Genomic DNA, 21,135 nt, shown 5'->3' with positions numbered 1-21,135 from the left:
ATTGCGTGCTCCCCCGATAAATTTGCAGATGACACCAAGTTCAGTGGGAGCGTTGATCTGCTTGAAGGTAGAAAGAGTGATCTGGACAGGCTCGATTAATGGGCTGAGGCCAGTGGTATGAGGTTCAACAAAGCCAAGTGCCAGATCCTGCACTTGGGCCACAAGAACCCCGGGCAGTGCTACGGGCTTGGGGAAGAGTGGCTGGAGAGCTGCCCAGCGGAAAAGGATCTGGGGCTGTTGGTCAACTGCTGGCTGAATATGACCCAGCAGCATGCCCAGGTGGCCAAGAAAGCCACAGCATCCTGGCTTGTATCAGAAATAGTATGGCCAGCAGGATTAGGGAAATGATTTTCTCACCATATTCAGCACTGGTGAGGCCCCACCTCAAATACTGTGTTCAGTTTTGGGCTGTGCACTACAATAAAAATATTCAGATACTGGAGCACATCCAAAAAAGGGCAATGAAGGTGTGAAGGGTCTAGAGAACAAGACTTCCTGAGGAGTGGCTGAAGGAACTGGGGTTATTCAGTCTGGACAAGGGAAGACCTTATCGCTCCCTACAACTACCTGAAAGCTTCTATTAGCTTGGTATTGGGTCTGCTGTCTTTATCAATGGTCTGGACAAGGGGATTGCGTGCTCCCCCGATAAATTTGCAGATGACACCAAGTTCAGTGGGAGCGTTGATCTGCTTGAAGGTAGAAAGAGTGATCTGGACAGGCTCGATTAATGGGCTGAGGCCAGTGGTATGAGGTTCAACAAAGCCAAGTGCCAGATCCTGCACTTGGGCCACAAGAACCCCGGGCAGTGCTACGGGCTTGGGGAAGAGTGGCTGGAGAGCTGCCCAGCGGAAAAGGATCTGGGGCTGTTGGTCAACTGCTGGCTGAATATGACCCAGCAGCATGCCCAGGTGGCCAAGAAAGCCACAGCATCCTGGCTTGTATCAGAAATAGTATGGCCAGCAGGATTAGGGAAATGATTTTCTCACCATATTCAGCACTGGTGAGGCCCCACCTCAAATACTGTGTTCAGTTTTGGGCTGTGCACTACAATAAAAATATTCAGATACTGGAGCACATCCAAAAAAGGGCAATGAAGGTGTGAAGGGTCTAGAGAACAAGACTTCCTGAGGAGTGGCTGAAGGAACTGGGGTTATTCAGTCTGGACAAGGGAAGACCTTATCGCTCCCTACAACTACCTGAAAGCTTCTAGAGAGGTAGGTGTTGGTCTCTTCTCCCAACTAACAAGTAATAGGAAAATGAAGAAATAGCCTCAAGTTGTACAGGGGAGAGTTATATTGGATATTAGGAAAAACTTCTTCACTCAAAGGGTTATCAAGCACTGGAATAGGCTGCCCAGGAAAGTGGTTGAGTCACTATACCTGGAGGTACTTAAAAGATGTGTAGACATGGATGTAGACATGGCACTTATGGATGTGATTTAGCAGTGGACTTGGTAGCATTATGTTGGACATGATGATCTTACGGGTTTTTTCCACCCTAAATGATTCTATGACTTACATGGCTGTAACCTGCTTAGAGTCTGTTCACAGTTGACTCCTGACACCCCTTGATGGCCTCCAGCCAGCAGGGAAGCTGAGCTCCTCCTCAGCAGGTTACTTGCCATATAGAACTATGAAGACATTTTCCATGTGCAATGGCTTTACCTGGAGAGATTTAAGTAACGGACAGAAGCTGCCCCCATGTGGGACAAAGTCAGATCATCAGCTCCAAGATAGGCTCACTGCTCACCAAAGCTGTCCCTCAGCAAGGCTGGTGGTACCTCCAGGACAGCATATTCAAGAAAGGGTCAAAATCCCTGTGCAGTGGCTGTGAAGAAGGAGCTAGAAAATGTGAGAGAAGCAGCTCTGCTTAGACACCAAGGTCAGTGAAGAAGGAAGGTGGTCCAGGTGCCAGAGCAGAGAATCCTCCACAGCCTGCAGAGAAGAGCATGGGACCCCACGCTGGGGCAAGAGAAGAACGTGAGGAGGAACACCAGAGACAGAGCATTATGGACTGACTGCAACTCCTATTCCCCATCCCCACGTGCCACTCAGAAGAGACAAGGTAAGAGTCAGGAATGAAGCTGCGTGTGGGAAGAAGAGGGCTGTTTTGAGTTTTGTTTTTATTTCTCATTAGCTTGCAATTAATTATACTAATTTCTCCAAGTTGAGTCTGTTTTGCAAGTGATAGTAATTGGCGAGTGACCTTCCTGTTCTGGCTTGGTGGTCATCTGGCAGCCAGCCAAGGTCAACCTACCAGACCATGCAATTCTCTACCCTGCACCCTAAGTCTCACTCTCCATGGCCTTCTATATGCTGAGGACCAAAATGAGGACTAACTCCTCTCCATTCATAGTAAGTATGTTTGTTCTAATACCTTCTAGCACCTTCAAGAAGGCCATTTCTTAAAAACAAGCATCGAAAAACCAGCAGCAAAAAACCCCAAACAAACCCAACAGAAATAACAGTTACTCCTAAAACAAACAAGAGTTAATGGATGTTTTAAAGGAACATTTTGAAAATAAACAGCAAAGATTTCCATTACCCTTTCTTTTCTCATGGTCCTGAATCAAATGGACAGCCTTTTATATTCTTGAAACCAATTACCAAGACAGACTTATGGTTGCACACCAGAAAGAACTCATTCACTGAGAGATGTCCTAAATTAGAATCCAAAAAGTGCACGCGCATCTTAGCCAAAGAATGGTAACTCAAATCTTATTACGCTGTCACTGAACTAGTCTCTTAACTGATAAGAGCCTAGAAGCATAAAAAGTGGGGTTTTTTTCACCTTAATGTTTAAAATGGAAATGCAATTAAACTCACTAAGCTTGCTTTTCTACTCCTGCTAAAATCAGCTCTAGCTGTATCAGGAAAAAGGCCTACAGACCTTGATTGCAACCACTTACGTCTAAGATTTAATTGAACTTCCTTACTTCTGTCAACACGCAGCTGCGATGCTGCAAGGAACACTTATCTACTGCATACATTTCTTCACTGATCTACCATCATTTTATTTAAGATCATATACTCCTGGTGTCTGAGACTAGCTTTTATACTGTTCCAGAGAGAAGATAAAAACTTCAAAAGCAAGAGCGTGCTGGAACACAGGACAGAAGCTGCAATTCTTCAACAGGCTAAAACCTGAGTAAGGTATCAAACGTAACAGGTACACAGGATATAGAACAGATAGGCCCAAGTTCCTAATTTCATTTACTCAGGCAAGTAGATTTAAGATATTCCAAACTATAGATTGATGATTTAAATTCCACCAAGTTGTCCTTCCCAAAAAGGGCTCCACCTCCCATCTCTAGCACAGATACAGTGGATAGAAGGTCAAAAAGAGAAGAATTTAAACTGCTCTCTTTTGCTACAGTTGCTTCAGTGTTCACACTTTCCTATTATGTGTTTTTAACTATAAACACCATTTAATTTTATTACTAGACATATCTTGCTAAAAATAAAAAATAAATAAAAATCAAGATACCTGTTTTTCTCCTAGATCTTCTGACCTCAAGGGTATAGCAAGTCACACTAATATTTCTTAAAAGATAAGTTTGAGAATTCTCATCACTTTATGTAAATTATGAGACATAACTGAATTAAATTTATTGATAACTGTGCAGTCATTAAAGTGCAGACATTAAAAGTCTGAGTGCTTGCATGTCTGTGCAACATATTATTATGTATTTCTCTGGGCAAGATTTATAAGAGAGATCTTGGAGCGAAGGAAAAAATAAATGAGAGTTGCTGGCTTCAAAGAACGCATATGTATCAGATGGACTGCTCCCATTTGTACAGGTACAAATGAAATCTTAAGAGTACTAACTCCTATCAGATTCATATTTGTGATTTTTAGTTAAACCAAACAAATGTTTGTAACATGAGGGAAACATTTGAAATTTAAAGTCATTGCAAAAATTGGTTTAAAAAATTCCCCTTCCTTGCCTATTAAGAGGAATCCTGTTTCATTCTTACTCAAACCCAGTACAAGTGATTTACAACAAGTTGGAAATTACTTTAGTTAAATGACCTTAGCCTGTACTACTGATATAATTTAAATTACAGTCAATGGTTTTAAACAGAAAGACAAAACAAAATCCCCCTGATCAAAATCACAGGAACCAGAATGAAGTTTATTCACTTCCAGAAAAACATTCAGTTGTACAGAAGAGATTCCTCCATTTTATGAAAAGATTATTGGTTATTAGCATGATTTTTTCAACAGTACACATTATGAGTTTTCTCATGTTTTATGGGAGTTTTAATAAATTACCCCCAGAAACTAGCTGCATCCAAGCTTGACTTAATGTTGTTCATATTTTCTCGACGTTGTTTGGTATAAATATTTGCCTCCCCTTTTTGCAGCCGTCGCCTCAGAGCAGACTTTTGCTGTTTGGTCAGTTGTCGTTTTATCTTCTGTTTCACCAGTTCCTACAAACAAACAAACAATTCGTTATCAGAACTTTATGAAGATCATTTAGTGCTAAGACATGGCACAAGGGTAGTGCATTTTCAATACCAACATGAACACACATGATCCTAAAAGGAAGACTTCTGAACATCAAGAAGTTAGTGATCTACACAGCAGTTAATGTGAGTAAGCCCAGGTCTGTGCTGTGTTGCGCGTACAGGGCCGTCTTCAGGCCTCTGTTGTGCTGCTCAAATCCCTTGGCAGTAGGAGAAATTTAGCCAGCTCCTGCCCAGTACTGGCAATTAGGCCTCCTGTGAAGCCCTGTCTTAATCTAGAAGTGCAGCAAGAAGTTCTCATGTGGACTTCAGTTCAGTTTTACTGTAGAAATTATGAACAGAGCTGTTTCATTGTAAGAAAAATCATAAAAAGCTTGACTGACTTAAAAGAGATTTTTTGCTATGGACAAGATCTGCATGTGTGCTGCACATTTGCTGGGAGTCCTGTTCAACACTAAATCCTCAGGATTCCCAGCATCTAAGGGGGTGTTGGATTATCTATGCTACTCTCTCCTACCAATCTTAGCTCTAAAAACCAGCATTTTAAATCCTACCTTACAGAGTTTAAATTTCTTATGGGGATCATAAAGGACCAACAGATCTCAGTGCAGAAAACACGCTTTTACAAAAATGTAAAAGCTGATGCTATTCTGTGATTGAATATTAGACAAACGTCTTTAAAAAAAAAAAAGAGGAATCACAGAACATGAACATTTCACACCCTGTAGTATTTTGTTTGTGCCTGGTTTTTTTTTTTAGCACCCTGCTTCTTCTACAGTTTAGATTACAAAGATCTGAGCATGATTCTAATGGAAAACAACTACTCTCTATCACAAGTGGGGCTACAAACAGATGGGCAGTGAGGAGTGATTTACAATTCCTCCTCCAGTTTTACGCCATTGTGAGGCACTCTCCTACAAAGATTCACAAGGTCAGGACTGTCTCCTGCCTCTACAGCAACAGTACTGAAACAGCAACAGCAACTGTTACTTCCATAAAACTGCAGTAGTTTTAAGAAATTTCATCTGTTATTTACACCCATGTTTACATTCCGAGTTCTCCTGTGAATTATGATGGCAATAGCTACCCATAATAAAAACAAAGCCATAAATAAGTAGATTGTGGCTATGATTTTGTCATTCAGAGAATGACCCCAACTCAAGCTGCTACACTGATATTGGCTGCGGAGTCGTGCATCTTGACTTGGAAGAAAAAAAAAAAAGAGAAATCAAGTTATTTTCATTGTGACAATCTTATCTTGTAAATCCCAAAGGAGTGTCCTATTTTTATTATAATTAATACAAAATTAAAAAAAAAATCACATCAAGGAATATATCTGCCCTTAATAAAAGATCTGCTGGTGGCCAAATAACTGGACAAGCGGAAAAATACTGATCTAATGACATTTCCTTTACATGTACCTGATTTGACTTGCCTTGTTGCATTTTGTTGAGCTTACTATCAACTCCACTGCAGCATATGAAGTAATAAATTCATAGGGAGTAAATCACGAACCAGAAAGCATAACTTTGGCAAGCTATGCTCTTCAAGAATTGCTGTGATTAATACAACTAAAGTAACAAAATACAAGGTAGTCAGTGAATCCAATTACTCAATCCCGATTTCAGCAGGAATAATCAGGGAACCATATGAACAGCAGTTTCCTAAGTTATGTCGCATGCAGGCTGACCGCTGAAATGCGGATAAAAAAGGCTTGCATGTCATGTGTCCTCCTTTCCTTGGGAACTAAGCAGCACTCAATAGTTAACCATGAGTTCTTTGGAAATAATAATTGTATATTCTCTTTACTCCTGAAGAGAAACAAATCAGAGCTAATTGAAACTGACACACCGGTATTTTTCTTTTGCTATCTGTCATTCTGTTTTTCATAGGCAGAACCCTGAAAGAAGGCATCTCTAATTCTCCCACTCTGGTCCAGGTAACAGGTAACTAGTTTACAGTTTCTTCTTGCCAGAAGATATGGATACCAGAAGTCCCTGACATGTAATCATAATGTAAATTCACCAAATCCTATTGCTCATCCACAGAACATGGTAGAAAAAATTCATTAGTCTTTCCATCACTGAAACTTAAACGTAAGCAAATACTGAGATTTGGAGTAAGTAGATTTACATTTTATTATTCATTTTATTATTTAGATTTTTGACCCACATTGTTTCCTTGAATTAAATTACACCTATAAAGATTTGTACAAGCACGGAAAGATACCTTACTTCAGCTGATGTTCCAAAATTCATGATGCTTTCTCTTTTTGGCATAGTGTCCAAGTTATGACTGTACCTACTGCTATTGCTGCCATCGTTTATATATGCTTATATGAATTCATGTGTGTAAATTTAAAAACCTGATTATGTTTTAATAAAGTGTTCTCCACCAAACAGAACACAAGCTGCATAAACAACAGATAAACACTAGCAGCAATAACAGGCGTAAGCTCTAAGCAGCCCAGAGAATCTTACTGCACTGCCAGTATTTTGCATTTTGAGTTTTATAATTATGTTACAAATAGCTCATTTTACATATAATTTCTTTTGCTCTAACACTTAAAAGTTAAAACAAGATTCAGTAACGGGAAGAAACATTATTTTACTCAGCACAAAAGCATGTAAGTGAAAGCATTATGCAAGGCAAATTGGTGCAGGATAAAATATTTTATGTGGCTGAATCTCTTAAAAGCTTCTCTGCTAAAGTGCTTTTATCTTTCTTTTAGAACAGAAAATTACCATTTGCGTACTTTTAACATGTTTTACATGTCTACCTAGAGAATATACATACATCTCCTAAGTACTCAAAAAGGTTGCCGTAGCTACCTAATGACCACTGCTACCACCAAGTGGTGCAGAGGAGTACAATTTTAAGTACTTTCCTTTAGTAGTACTAAGCCTTTTTTTAAAAAAAATTCTGGACACTGACATTAGCAAACTAAAAAGAAAAGCAAAAAAAAAGACCCAAAGAAAAAAATAAGATTGCATGGACCAGAAATTAGGGGATTACTGGCAGATGATCCTGGCTCTTGTTCACTTCATATAACAATTTTAACCTAATCCATTGTCTCCTTGAGAACATACAGTGCCATTCCCTAGAATAAGAATTGATGAAGATCAAAATTGATTTTTTTCCTTGCATGAAGTCCTGTAAAAAAAAGTCTCAGACAAGACACAAACATGCTGTTCCTTAACATTTACTTACACATGTAACTTTATTGGCTATCGGTATCTTTAAAATATTTATCTTAAAAAAACAAATCCAAACATGAAAGAGTAAGGCAGCCAACTATTCCAAGGACACTGTAGGCACTGACAGGCATCTTGTAGAAAGCAAGGCTGCTTCACAGGACAACGTATCACTTAACAGCACAGCAGCAAAGCCTTTGTTAGAAAACTAATGAAGCAGTAAATAGCAGAATAGCAGACCGGAAAAACTGTAAATGAGGAAGATCAAGTTTAACTAAAAAAAAAAAAATTTTTTTTAAAATTGCTCTTGCTGGTACTAGAGGTTTCAGATATACTGAGATAATCTGGTACTCTAATCAGGCAACAGAAATGCTTTGAATAAACACAAATTGAAAACGTACATGTTTACTTTTGAAACTTCTTGTGAAAGAACTGGAACTACACTAATGTGTTCCCCAAAGATGCTCGTAACTGTAAATGAAAATAAGACTAAACATAGGTACGCATATTTACAATGGCAGGTATGTAGTCTGACCTAATTATAAAAATACCTCAAGGATCAGCTGAAGGAAGTTTCTTCCTGCTTGCATAAGAACACTTTATAGCTAACAGAGAATGTTGGATTTTTTCCCTTTAATATGGGAATGCACTTTTAAAAACGTGACAGACACAGCCTTACTGACTGGTGTATAGTCATGGGTTGTAGAAAAAGACATTAAATTCTGCTGAAATGCCCTGATGCATATAATGCAGAACTTCAAACAAATTCATATTACCAAAGAAATCACTATTGAAGCAAGTTCACACAAATGATTCAGAAGTGTGAAGAAATCTCCAAGATGACAGGTGAGAAAGGCCAAATTAAATCTCAACTCAAGCAACCACTTTTACTTTAAAAAATATAAATTGTGGCTAGCAACAGAAATGAATTATCTGATTACATGTTAGTGCATTAACATACATTCACATACATTAGCCTGTTACTGGCTAAATAAAGAGTCATTAATGCTGATGTAGAGCTTTGGTGAAAGAGCAAAGAGCAATGAAGGAGATTGCTGGAAATAATTCTGTGAGAACAATTACAGAAGTATAAGCCCTATTTTTCTGTGGGCACAGAAATGCAAACCAGAGAGGTACACGGCACAAGTCTTTTTAAAGATAATTAACGCTAGAGAACATTTTTACAAATAGGTACTACCAGCTACGTGCAATTTAATGTGCTCCAAGGGTAAGCTAGATAGTAACAATAATATTTACCGCTGGAATAGTTGAACAGCTCCCAACACTTCTGACTGATGTGATACTTTCAGTCCTTGTTCTGTGTTCAGCAGTATGAACGGCACTCTCTTCATTCCTAGAATACATAAATCAATACTTTATTCCACCAGCAAGATAAACATCCTTTGCCTTTATGACCATCATGTTTCAGTCTTAACTTCTTGAGATATAACCTGAAAACTCACAACAGAACATGCAAGTACTACAAAACATTTGCATTTTAACACTAGTTGTTCACAACAGACATTTTATAAAAGGAATAATTTGTTGCACAATAGCCACATGTATACCAAACACATGAAAAGAAGCTTCAGAACACCAGAAAAAAATATTTCTGATTCTGCAGAATGTTTCAACAAGTCATTTCAGTAGAAAGCAGAAGTAGATGAGGGGGAGTATGATCTTGGTATATGCATCCAGGTACCTGGTCAGCTGGCAAACTCAGACTTAGAATTTCATGTACAAGGGGCTATCCTGAAAGTAAGCAGGAATTTCTAAGTGCATCAGGAAAGGAATTAAAAGCTAGAAAAACTTACAATACAATATATTTGACTAATACATTCCAAGGAGCTTGTTCTTGCTACATTCATCTGAGTGAGCACCAGAATAATCTGGCTTTGATTCAGAGGAGTCAAAATACAAACTTACACATCAAAATTATTTAGGAGCAGGATTTTAATATCAAGAACTCGTTCAGTACTGATATTAACTGAAATAAAGAAAAAGGGGAAAAAAATTCCACTATGGAAAATAAGTTGGTCTACAAATTAAATCCATGACCTGTCCTCTCATTAGATATGACTACACAGCTAGACAACTCTTCTGTCACAATTTACATATGAAGCATTACATATGTACTACCAATCAAGTAATCAAGAGGTTACCTATCGTGAGACCAATAGGAGAGATATCCACTGCAATGTTTTCAAAATAAATTGAATGTTTTGTCTTCAATTTAGGCAAGGTTAGCTAAAGACTACTCCTTTTTGAACTACATGAGATTTACATTTATTTGAGGGAGGAGAGGAACCACACTGCTAGACAGGAAATATGAATCTTTACCTGTCATGCGTGATGTTCTCGTTTAAAGTTGACAAGTCAACCAGATCAGGGCATTTGTCTTCATTCTCTTTATCACTACAGCACCCTCCTTGACCTGTTTGATTTTCAACTTCAGCATCATTTTCATTAATGGTCTTGCCCTTAATAAAAACAAATGCAGAACTCTCCACATCTTGACCAGACTTCCAAAGCACGTCTTGCTCTTCAATTTCTTCTAAGGCTGAACTCAACTTTGACATATTCAGCCTTTGTGTAGTTTCACTACTTTCAGTTGTGTCAGCCTCTTCACTGGCACACATAAAGTTGTTAGAGGTTCTGCTTTCACAGAAATCATTCATTTCATACATGAAGTCTGCATCATTTTCTTTATCTTTCCCGAAGAAGCTGAGTTTATTTTCAGTGTCTTCTACAAATTCTGATGCCTCTGTTGCATCCTCATCCTCGTCAGAACCTGGTGGGTAAAGCAGTTCACCATCTTCCTCCATTTCTTTTGCATAGCCACTGGCAGCAATCTCTCTGTCAAGAGAACACTCTCTCCTGTAAAAGAAGCATGTTTTGTTTTAATATGCTAAATCATGAAGATACCAATATGCTACATTTGGATTTAAAATATTAATCAAACTAGACTATAATTACCCATACTATTAAAAGAGGATATATTCTGCTGAAACACACAGAACACCACATGATAGTGCTGAACCTTAAGTATTAATAGAACGTGACCTGAGAGAAGCAAACTTCTACAAAAGATTGCTCCAACTCCATAACCAGCATTTATTTATAGGAAATTATTTTCTTTTCACAGGAATACAATTTGGGTTTAAGTTCAAATTATGTTTAAGCAAACAGAAGAACGAAGGATACTGACACAGAGAGACTGATTCAAGTATGGGAACCTTTTTGGAAAGTACCAGAATGAAATAAACTCCATTTTATTGCAACAGCTTCAGTCTTATATTATAAGTGAAGTTACTTTTCAAAATAGACAAAAGATATTAGGATGAAAACTTTGAACATAATAATGTTTGAAGAGGCAGTCACCGCATTTACTAGGATTTTAAAAATAAATTTAAAATTGGAACCCAAATTAGTCTTCAATATACTAGAACTGTCAAATAGGCTTTGTGAAGTGGGAGAATCTAATTCTGCAACACTAACATTTCCTAGATCCACAATTTGGATCAAGCTTTCAGGTTGATCTCTCTTCCTTAGCCACAAGAGGAAAGACAATGGAAGCTGCAACGGATTTTAAAGAAACACTTTAGCTTTTAGAAACCACTTAACAGCAACTTTTAAGAAAACACAATAGGAATGATAAAACAATAATTTAAAATTGCATAGTGGGGCCTATTTCTTTTTATTTCTCCTACAAGAATCTCTCACAGGCATCCATATTTCTCACAAAACCAACAAAAATACCACAAATAGAACTCAAATTCATATGGCAGTTTCTACCTGATGTCTTTGAATGACGGGAAGAGCTCACTCTCGTAGTTGAAGCGTTTCTTAAAGAACTCCTTAATACAGTTAACATCTCTGTCAAAATACCTGTAAAAAATCCCCAAATTGTACAAACACAAATCAAGGTGATGAAGTCTACTCCAATGACAAACTTTTAATCTATATTTCTTGACTTGTACTGATTTTATTTTAAAATTATTTCAATTAGTGATTCCAAGACAAATGGCTACGAGACAAACTGCTGCAGTAAGCATTTCTAAGCATTTCTTAAAAAAGTCAATTCTCTCTGAGAAGCAATTAATTACGTATTTTTCCTAAAGAGACATTTCTACACACTCATCAGTCAAACTGTGTTTGGAACATTATTTGTGCTGCATGACAACAAGGGTAGAAAAAGAACCAGGCTTATGGTAGAAAAAGGCTTATGGAAACAAGCCATGGTTGACTGTTGCTGTCATCAGCTCTTGTGAGATTTACTTTGAAAACATCATTAAAGTTGAACCTACCACTCAGCATTTGCATGTGATGTCGATACCATCTGAGGGAAATCAATCATAGTGACATGGTCATCATTATCCAATATGAGATTAAATTCATTGAAATCACCATGAATCAAACCATGATTAGCAAGTTTTACAATGAGATCCATTAATTCACTGTAGACAGAGGCAGGATCTTCCATTTGGCGCACCTGGCACCTGAAAAGTTAAATAAAATAAAATATTCTGAATGTTGAAAGACTTAATTTAATAACATAGGCAAAATACATGAATACATCTGACAGAATGCCAGGATAATTCAAATTAAAAGGGATTTCAGGTCCAATACCCTCCTCAAAGCTGAGTCAACTCTGAGATCAGACCAGATTGCTCAGGGTTTTGTCTAGCTAGGGCTTGAAAAATTCCAGGAATAGAGAGCCACTGTGCAACCTCTCCAAGCACCGTGTAGCACCCTGTGCCATCGCCTCACTGTCCTCAATTTAAGAAAATGTCTCCTTTTATCCAGGCAAAGTCTCATTTCAATTTATGCTCATTGTCTCCCACCAGGCACCATTGTCATAATGCATTATTTAAAAAAAGGATCTGTAAATTTTTATGTCTCTCCTGTTTTGGGTAATCTTATGGTCTCACTGGGAACTAGGTCTTCTTGTATTCAAATTTGAATCCCCCATGATATCTTTTTTTACAAAAGCCTATTTTATAGACTGTTAAGGGAAAAAAAAAACCCAAAACACACAGACAAAAAAAACCCCACCCCACCACAAAAAAACAGAAGAAACAAGTTTAACGTGTTCCTGAGTATGTACCTAAGAAAGCAAAGTACCACAAGTGGCAAAATACAAATTGTCTGGTCTTTAGAAAGAAACCAAGTAAACCAGCAGGTATCTTATTGTACCATAATATGTCAAGAAGTGGTCAGCACTTACAGTTATCATGTGAAATATTCTAGTCTGAACGCAGTACTACAGTAGTGGCAATGGATCATTTGTACAATACAAAGAATGAACAACAGAAGTCTAGAGACTCTGTAACAGGCTCCTGTTGAACACTTCCATATTCATACCAAAATGAACTGTTGACACTTCTCATAGCCACAGGTCTGTATCATAAAAAAGTCCCACTTGTTGAATTTGGAAGTCATGTTAAGTGGTGTCTTCTGAGATTGGAATCTCAGGACCCAGGGACCAGGGGAAGGACTGGAGCAAGGAAGATGTAGCTTTGGTGGAAGACCACCAGTTCAGGGAATAGTCCAGCAAACTGGACACACAGAAGTCCATGGTCTTTGATGGGAGCAGCTTGACAGAAGGACCTAAAGGTCTTGGTAGTCACCAAGTTGAGCACGAGCCAGCAATGTGCCCTCACTGCAAAGGCAACTAATAGTATCTTGGGCTGCATTAGACAAAGCACTGCCAGCAAGTCAAAGGAGGTGATCTTTCGCATCTACTCAGCACTGGTGAGGACGCACCTGGAGTACTGTGTGCAGTTCTGACCTCCGCAGTAGAAGAGAAACATGGACATACTGGAGGAGAGTCAAATGAAGGACCACAAAGATAATTAAGGGATTGGAGCATCTCTCCTATGTGAAAAGGCTGAGAACTGGAACTGCTCATCTTGAAAAAGAGCTGTGGCTCAGTGGGATCTCATAAATATATATAAATACTGGAAGGGAAGGAGCAAAGAGGACAGAGCGAGGCTTTAATCAGTGATGCCCAGAGACAGGACCAGAGTCAATGGGCACAAACTGGAGCACAGGACTGTCCGAACACAGGAAGCACTTTTTCCACTGTGAAGGTGACTGAGCACTGGCACACATTGCCCAAACAAGTTGTGGAGTCTCCCTCCTTAGAGGCAGTGAAGTCATCTGGACATGGTCCTGCACAACAAGCTCTGGATTGCCCTGCCCAAGCAGGAACGTTGGATCAGATGACCGCTGGAGGTCCCTTCCATCTCAACCATTCTGTGATTTTGTGAGAAGTGAAATAAAGTAGTAGGCAAGGAGAACTAAGACGAATTTGCCAGGAACCTTGGATAACCCTGTACTTGTCAAAGAGAACATAACAATTGTTTACTGTAAATCACCAACTCTGCCCTAGTTTTTCAATTCAGGCAGTGGACAATAAAAAAAACTGGACACAGGCTCTAGGTGGCCCGGCTTGGACCAGGTGACTGTTAGAGGTACCTTCCAACTGCAACTATTTGGAGGTTCTTTGGCATATTTGAAATAAATCTCATCTACTCCTTACCTCCTTCAGGTTAGAATCACAAAACAGGGAGAGCACAGTAAACTTCCACTGCAGATGTCCACATGGAACTTGAAGTACATATACAGGATGGATGTGGAATTTTTTCAATAATGAAAGTGGGGAGAGAGAATATAATAAACTCTTCCACGTTACTCTTCAACTGTTAAAACTTTGGAACTAACTCCTTTTTGATTAACTGCCCACTTTAGATCTTGCTTACTATACAAGAGCATAGACTGATTTGTTCCAGAACTTTAAATCTCTAGATAAGCACCTAGGTTATTCTACCTTGTATTAAATATATAGACCTTTGCATTCTGCTCTGCAAACAAAACAAACCACCCCTTCATGTACAAACCTCAATGATACTTAGTGTTTCTAGATGTTGAAAACTGAAGCAAAGTAATCTTCCTTGAAGAAGCAAAATCATATTATGCATAGTATTCTGTGTAAACAGAGCAGAAGTTCTAAAACCATGAGTTACCAGAACATGATAATGTTTGAACATGAAGGATACTATATTCGATATTGTATATATCCAATAACATACAGAATATTTCTGTGTAGGGGAATTTCTGCGGGATTTCTGTGTAGAAACCATAACTAGCTGTAGCAACACCGATCTTTTGGTGTATTCCTTACTTAAAAAATTAATCTATTTCACCAGTTTCTTCAGACTAAGAAAAAAGCAATTTCTCTGAATAAAGAGATAAGAGAAGCAAGAATAAAGAGATAAGAGAAGCAAGAATAAAGAGATAAGAGAAGCAAGAATAAAGAGATAAGAGAAGCAAGAATAAAGAGATAAGAGAAGCAAGAATAAAGAGATAAGAGAAGCAAGACTATAACTAAGTAGAATGCCAGTGAGTGTAGGCCAAAGAGCATTATTCAGTGTGGTGAAGTCAGAATTCACTAGCATGACAAGGAAAAGCCCTAACCCTGCTACTTACTGAACCTAACATCATTAAGGTTTCTATAACACAGATACTTCAAGCTTCAGTACTTACAAAGGATAGCCATCAATAAGTTCCATAACAACTGCATGTCTGTTGTAGTCTACAGGTTTTGGAACAGGAAATTTTCTGTCATGCAAAGCCTGGAAAGAGACAACATGAAAACATTACATATACTGACAAACTCCTGTCTAAGATAAGCAATAAATATTATTGTGGAAGCAGCAAAAGTTACTGAAATGCTAAGTGGAAACATCAAATAACATGCTTAAGAAGGAAGAGGGCATAACAGCCATTTGAACTTTTACTGCAAAGACAAGCAGAATTTCTAAGTTTAGACACAGCACTGCACTGCTGTATTATCTACAGTTTAATTGTGCATCTGGAAGAAAAACACAACAAAATGGAAAAATGACAGACTTATATTTCATCTGTGAGCCCAAGCATTCAAGAGCAGAAAACTCAGAATAGGGTGTCAGGCATTAGAAAAAAATTCCACACTCAGTTGCTGGCGATACAGTTCTGCCTGACTAGTTAATTTATACTCAATTGCTGAAATACAAAAGTTCACTCTTAAATATCACTAACCAGCATTACAGCACACTAAAGATTAACCAAAGGTAAGTCATAGTATTTTGAAGCTCTCTGGTTTGCCTTTTTAAACACAAATTTAATCATTCACTCGATCCACTCAACTTCTTTATTGGTTCATTCTCTTATTATTCTTTCTCTTGTTCCTGGTGAATTTTTCCAAGATAGAGTTCTAAGTTAGCTTTTGTTACTTAAATATTACACTATTATCACTTTTCCACACTCCACACATAATTGTCCCCCAACTCTCTTTTCAGGGAAACTGACCCCCATGATTGCATTCCTGTAAGTCCTGACCAAAAAATGCTTTATCAGTTGGATCAACTAGACCAATATAGAAGTTTTAAATGACATTAATAGTTCTTTCACTCTCTGTGGAGGCCACTGGTAGAACCTATCAATGATTTTTAAGATAAACAAGAAAATAGTATTTAATGTATACTGTCAAATAGCACAAAAGAAGAAGACAAAACTAGTGGTTTTTTTACAAATAATTATTTTTCCACTTTTAACTTTCAATTACTGGATAACATCAGCAATTTTTAAAGCAGGTCAAAAAATAAAGAACTCTAAAAGCAGCAATATATGCTTGGAAATTAAATCTTTTCCCATGGTAGAGAATAAAGTGTGTCTTTTCAAACCAGAACACCACTCTGGACTGAAAGATCTCCCTAAACAGCACAGCAACAAGTGAAAATGGGGTAAACTTAAAAATTTCCTTACTTTTTAAAGTGTTTCTGCAAGCTTATGCAATAATTTTCAAAGGAAAAACAGCAGAACAGGTGAAATATAAATTATTTATCCATGAATAACAACATCAATTTGAAAATCTCCCATGACACCTGCTTCTGTTCTGCATGGCTTCATGGCAAAGCTTCATCATTGCCAAGTATACAAAACACATAGTACTGAAATTCTCTGAAATGTATACTTAAAGTTCATTAGGGGGAAAGAAAAAAAAACCGAGAAGTATAAATCCTACCACCACTGCAAATCCAAACTGATCTAAAGACAGTCCAAAAAGTATCTTCCAGCCTACTAAACCATTGCTGATATTGTGTGAATGGCCACTTACCTTCATATAGGCAAACTCCTTCATCGCTGCTAGCCGGGATAAATACAGCCATGACATTTTATGTCTGTGCTTGTGGTAGTCACGTTTATTTTTCAGACTGCGAAAAGAAGTTCTTCCAAGCCTATGTAATTTCAGTGCAAACTGTTGCTCCTCTTCATTTGCAACAATATAAATATCTAGAAGACACATAATGGCATTGATTGAATAAATTATATCTAACACACTAATATCTAACGAAAAACTGCAGTGGTAAGTTTGGTATTTCACTTTCCACTGTTACTATTTCTGGCATAGCAAGTTCTACTACAGTTTGTTAAAGAGACTGTGGAACTCCATTAGAAGAAATACTGATGTGATACGAGACATCTTTCAGAGTAGGAAATCTTAAGGTTCCTATATTCAGGTTAACATCCTCAGGCTACCTGCACAGCAACAAACAAATAAAAGCTATCCTTGAAAGAATGCTGGTGTTCTTAAACATTCTGGAAACGCCGCCTTCTTTCTATTGAGTGGACAGACAACCCAAGGGATCAGCTTCTTAATTTAAACGGTGTTAACAGATCACCTATGTTTCATTCCTACCATTTGTCCCCAACAATCTTCTCATTCTTCAATTACACACAAATTGTGCGCTGTGTCAAATTACAATCAACATGAACGTAAGAGGAACCAACTTAGTACTCCAATAGTTTTGAGACTATTTTACTTTAATATCCTATTTTTAAGTGTGATGAAAAAAATGAAGTTGTCTTTTTCCTAAAATGGTTCAAAGCTCTTCACAAAGCATGAGACAACCAGCATCTGCCTACAAAGTACCTTTTTAAGCAATGAACCAAGGATCAGACAAAATGGTCTAAGGAGAATGACACTCTTGTGAAGAAATATTCAAATGCAGCCAGAAGACTCAAATGGCATTTCAACAAGTGACCCATAAATCTTGGTGTTTGACAGATTAACATGACTATCCAGAGGAAAACTTACTTAGTTTCTAGCAAAATATTTGCAACATTACAGCTGTGTCTGCTTAAAAAAATTACTGAAAGTGTTCTTAATTACCTGATTCTTTGCCAACACCCATCTGGTTTCCAACAGAATTTATGACTTGTCGGGAAGACAGAGTTTTCAAAGCAAGGTAATCATATCCTGCGTTAGTTAACCGATAACCCTGGACAGCTAGGCAAAAATAAAATATAAAACATTTCATTTCGTATTAAATTTATTTAATACATAAATTTATTTAATACATTAAATTTAAAATAAGTCCCAATTTAGTCTTGTTTCAGCTTACAGTACACAACACTCAAGATTTCACCTGTTGGCTAATACCAGCCCATTTTGACAGAATAGTAAAGAAGTTTAAATATCTGCACGTTTTATGAAAACTGGCAACTGGGCAAAAGACAGACATGCTGTTAGCACCTGTCTAAAAGAGGCAATGGCAGTACATAAATTGCCTGCAAAAACCCAAGAGGCATTTTTGAAGATACACACACAGGATATAAACAAGGATCTGGGATTGTTCTGATGATCTAGAATAACCCTTAATGCTCTGAAGAACTGCGACAAAAAGGGTAGGAATTTCCTACAGACTCCTACAGTAAGTTTGCAAAGGCAGATGCTACTGAAAGGCTGAAGAAAGTAGGGAAAAGCCTGCAAAACTATTACTTGTAACATGACAGGGAAGAAAAACTACTTCAGTAGCTGTTTCTGAAGAGGTGAAACGTACCGGATTGTTGCAGTCTGCTTCAGTACTATAAGACTCCAACTCATTTGGCTTGATTTACAGAATTATAGAATGGTTTAGGTTGGAAGGGACCTTAAAGATCACCAAGTTCCAAGCCCCCCCCCTGCCATGGGCAAGTACACCTCCCACTACTTCATGTTCCTCAAAGCCCCATCGAGCCTGGTCTTGTACATTTCTAGGGATGGGACATCCACTACTTCTCTGGGCAACCAGTTCCAGTGTCTCACCACCCTCACTCTGAAGAATTTCATCCTAAGATCTAATGTAAATCTAGCTTCTTTCAGTTTAAAACCACTACCCCATATCCTATAGCTACACTCCCCGCCTTTCTTCTCATGCTCAATGCTCATATATTCCAAACTGTGGTATTTCTGCAAGTATCACTATGAGGCACTGGGGACAGAATAAGAAAGGGAGCTGAACAAAAAATAAATTCAAACTCACTTTTAGTTCGTTCATAAGCTAGAAGTTTGTGCTTCACCAACTCTCTCAAAATTTTATTACAGCCACCATGTTTAAGGCTGGCAATGGAAGCAATTAAGCTAGCAGGAACTATTTCATGGTTCTTCATGCCCATTTCCACCTGAAAGAGTAAATAAAAATAGACTTGTTAGCCTCTGTGTTCAACAATGAAATAATACCACGTCCCACTTAAGACTAAAATCACTTGTCATGGATGCATTATTACTATTTTTTATGACTTAACCAAACCTTTTAATATGCATCACTGTCCCTTGACACCCTTTGTGTAATTCAGCCTTGAAATTTCTAGAGTAATGGCCAAAAGATGAACGGCTGACCAGATTTTCAGTCTCGGGAGTGGAAGAAGGAGCTGTTCTTCTGAAATCAGAGTCTTTTCTGGTAATTACACAGACGTGGCTCAACCTGCCTTTCCACCAGTATCTCCGCTGTCAGCGCACACCTGGTGCGGCCTGCGCTTACGAAGTAACCAGCTGAGGCAGCATGGTGAGCCTCTGCTCGCTCCTCCTTAGGATGCCCGCAGCAATCGGCACGTGTGAAGACACTGGTGAGAGTACCTCACCGGGCGGCCACCACCCCGGCAGCCCCAGCCACCGCCCCGCTGCTAACGACCCCTCCGCGGAGGCCGGCTGAGGGCAAGCACGGCGCCGTCTGGGCCCTCCCCATCGGGAAACACCAACATTGCGCCTGAGCGAAGGCAGCGAGCGCAGCAACAGGTCCCACTGCTCTCCAGCCTTCCCTCCGCCGCCGCCTGCGACGCAACCAACCCAGTCACCCATCCGTGCCCGGAACCCGCCCGGCCCCGCTTAGCTAAGCGACCATACGGAACGCCGTGCGCAGGGCTAGGCAGGGCTGGGCAGGCCTGTCCCCCAGGCCGGGCCTCCCCCTCGGCTTACCGCTGTCAGGACCCTGAAGTGCTCCCTGGAGAGGTACCGGAGCATCACCACGTTCAGCTTCCCCATGGCCGCCGCGGCCGATAGGCGCCCGCGGCGCGAAGAGCTCTCCGAGCTGGGCGATAAGCACGGCTAGGCCGCTCCGCTCCGCCCCCGCGGAAATGCGCCTCTGTGTGTCTCGTCGCGTCGCAGAGCTCGCGACGCGGCGGCAGCACGGCACGTTTCGGTCCTGGCAGCTGCGTACACACTCATGTCATCGGCCGGATCTTTGCACGCTCCACTCGTCAGTGAGTCATTGCGGACTAAAAATCAACAAAGAATAATCCTTTACTCCGCCATGGCTCGGCCCCTCTCCCTACCGCGAATTAGCGCAGTTGGGTGGTGTGTGTATCTGCCAAGACCGACGTCCTCGAAGAAACCACTCTTGGGAGAGGCGGGGGGGGAGCACCCGGCACCTCTCGCAGCGGCGCCGGCACGAGCGACCGAGCGGCACCCGGGCGCCACCCCCCGCCCCGCGCGCCCGTGTGCCCGCCCGGTGCCCGTGCAGAAGGCGGGCGCGGGGTGGGTGTGAGGCGCCATGTCAGGAACCCGCGTTCTGAGCCCGGCGGGCAGTGTGTGTTGCGCCCATGGGCAGCCCCTTCTACTAATTCTCTTTTTTCCTATTATGCGTGATAGTAATGCTGAAAGAAGTAGAAATACTGATGGGAGGGGAAAAAAACCCAAACTGGGTGTTGTTATAAACACTGCAGTTCACTGGGGGCCGTTCTTACCCACAGCCCCTTTGGGGAAGAGGTGTGAACTCCCGTGTACCGGCTGGGAAAGGAAATGCGTTTACTGCTTTTATAGTAACTGTATTGTGTCTCAGACAGCAGTGGTGAGGGGTTATTTAACGTCAGCCCGTAGCCGCAATGAAAAATGAGCCCTTTTTCTCAGTTGCTTTTGTAGTAGTAACTACTTGTGATGAAAAGATTTCTGGTGAACTTCTTGCCTACTGAATTTATTCAGGCTTTTTTCTCAAGCTCTTTGTGAAAAGGTGAAAATTTTCAGAACTTAAATGTTACAATAAGTGTCCTGCCTCTTCTCACCACCCCACCCCCTTTTTTTTTCCTTTTTAAGCCTTTCTGATGTGCCAAGTCAGAAACATACTACTTATCAAGCATCTTTGAGAGAAGTTTTCACAATGATCTGATTTTTC

The 21,135-nt window shown here is 39.7% G+C and overlaps 1 protein-coding gene across 1 annotated transcript; it reads right to left on the bottom strand.

Annotated features, from left to right (window-relative positions):
• Positions 1-4,110: 4,110 nt before the first annotated feature.
• RIOK2 (RIO kinase 2) lies at positions 4,111-20,145 on the bottom strand. Its single transcript, XM_014954807.1, has 10 exons — positions 19,944-20,145; positions 19,012-19,150; positions 17,880-17,996; positions 16,824-16,999; positions 15,212-15,300; positions 11,971-12,162; positions 11,459-11,551; positions 10,004-10,540; positions 8,921-9,017; positions 4,111-4,433 (listed from the first exon to the last, which is right to left on the bottom strand). The coding sequence occupies exons 1-10, from the start codon at positions 20,007-20,009 to the stop codon at positions 4,272-4,274; spliced, it is 1,668 nt and encodes a 555-aa protein (XP_014810293.1). The 5' UTR covers positions 20,010-20,145; the 3' UTR covers positions 4,111-4,271.
• Between the last annotated feature and the right edge of the window lie 990 nt (positions 20,146-21,135).

Source organism: Calidris pugnax, unplaced genomic scaffold (assembly GCF_001431845.1).
Source record: "Calidris pugnax isolate Ruff unplaced genomic scaffold, ASM143184v1 scaffold157, whole genome shotgun sequence".
Lineage (NCBI taxonomy): Eukaryota > Metazoa > Chordata > Aves > Charadriiformes > Scolopacidae > Calidris > Calidris pugnax.
Note: the sequence above shows the minus strand (reverse complement) of the source record. Positions and strands in the feature narration are given on the sequence as shown.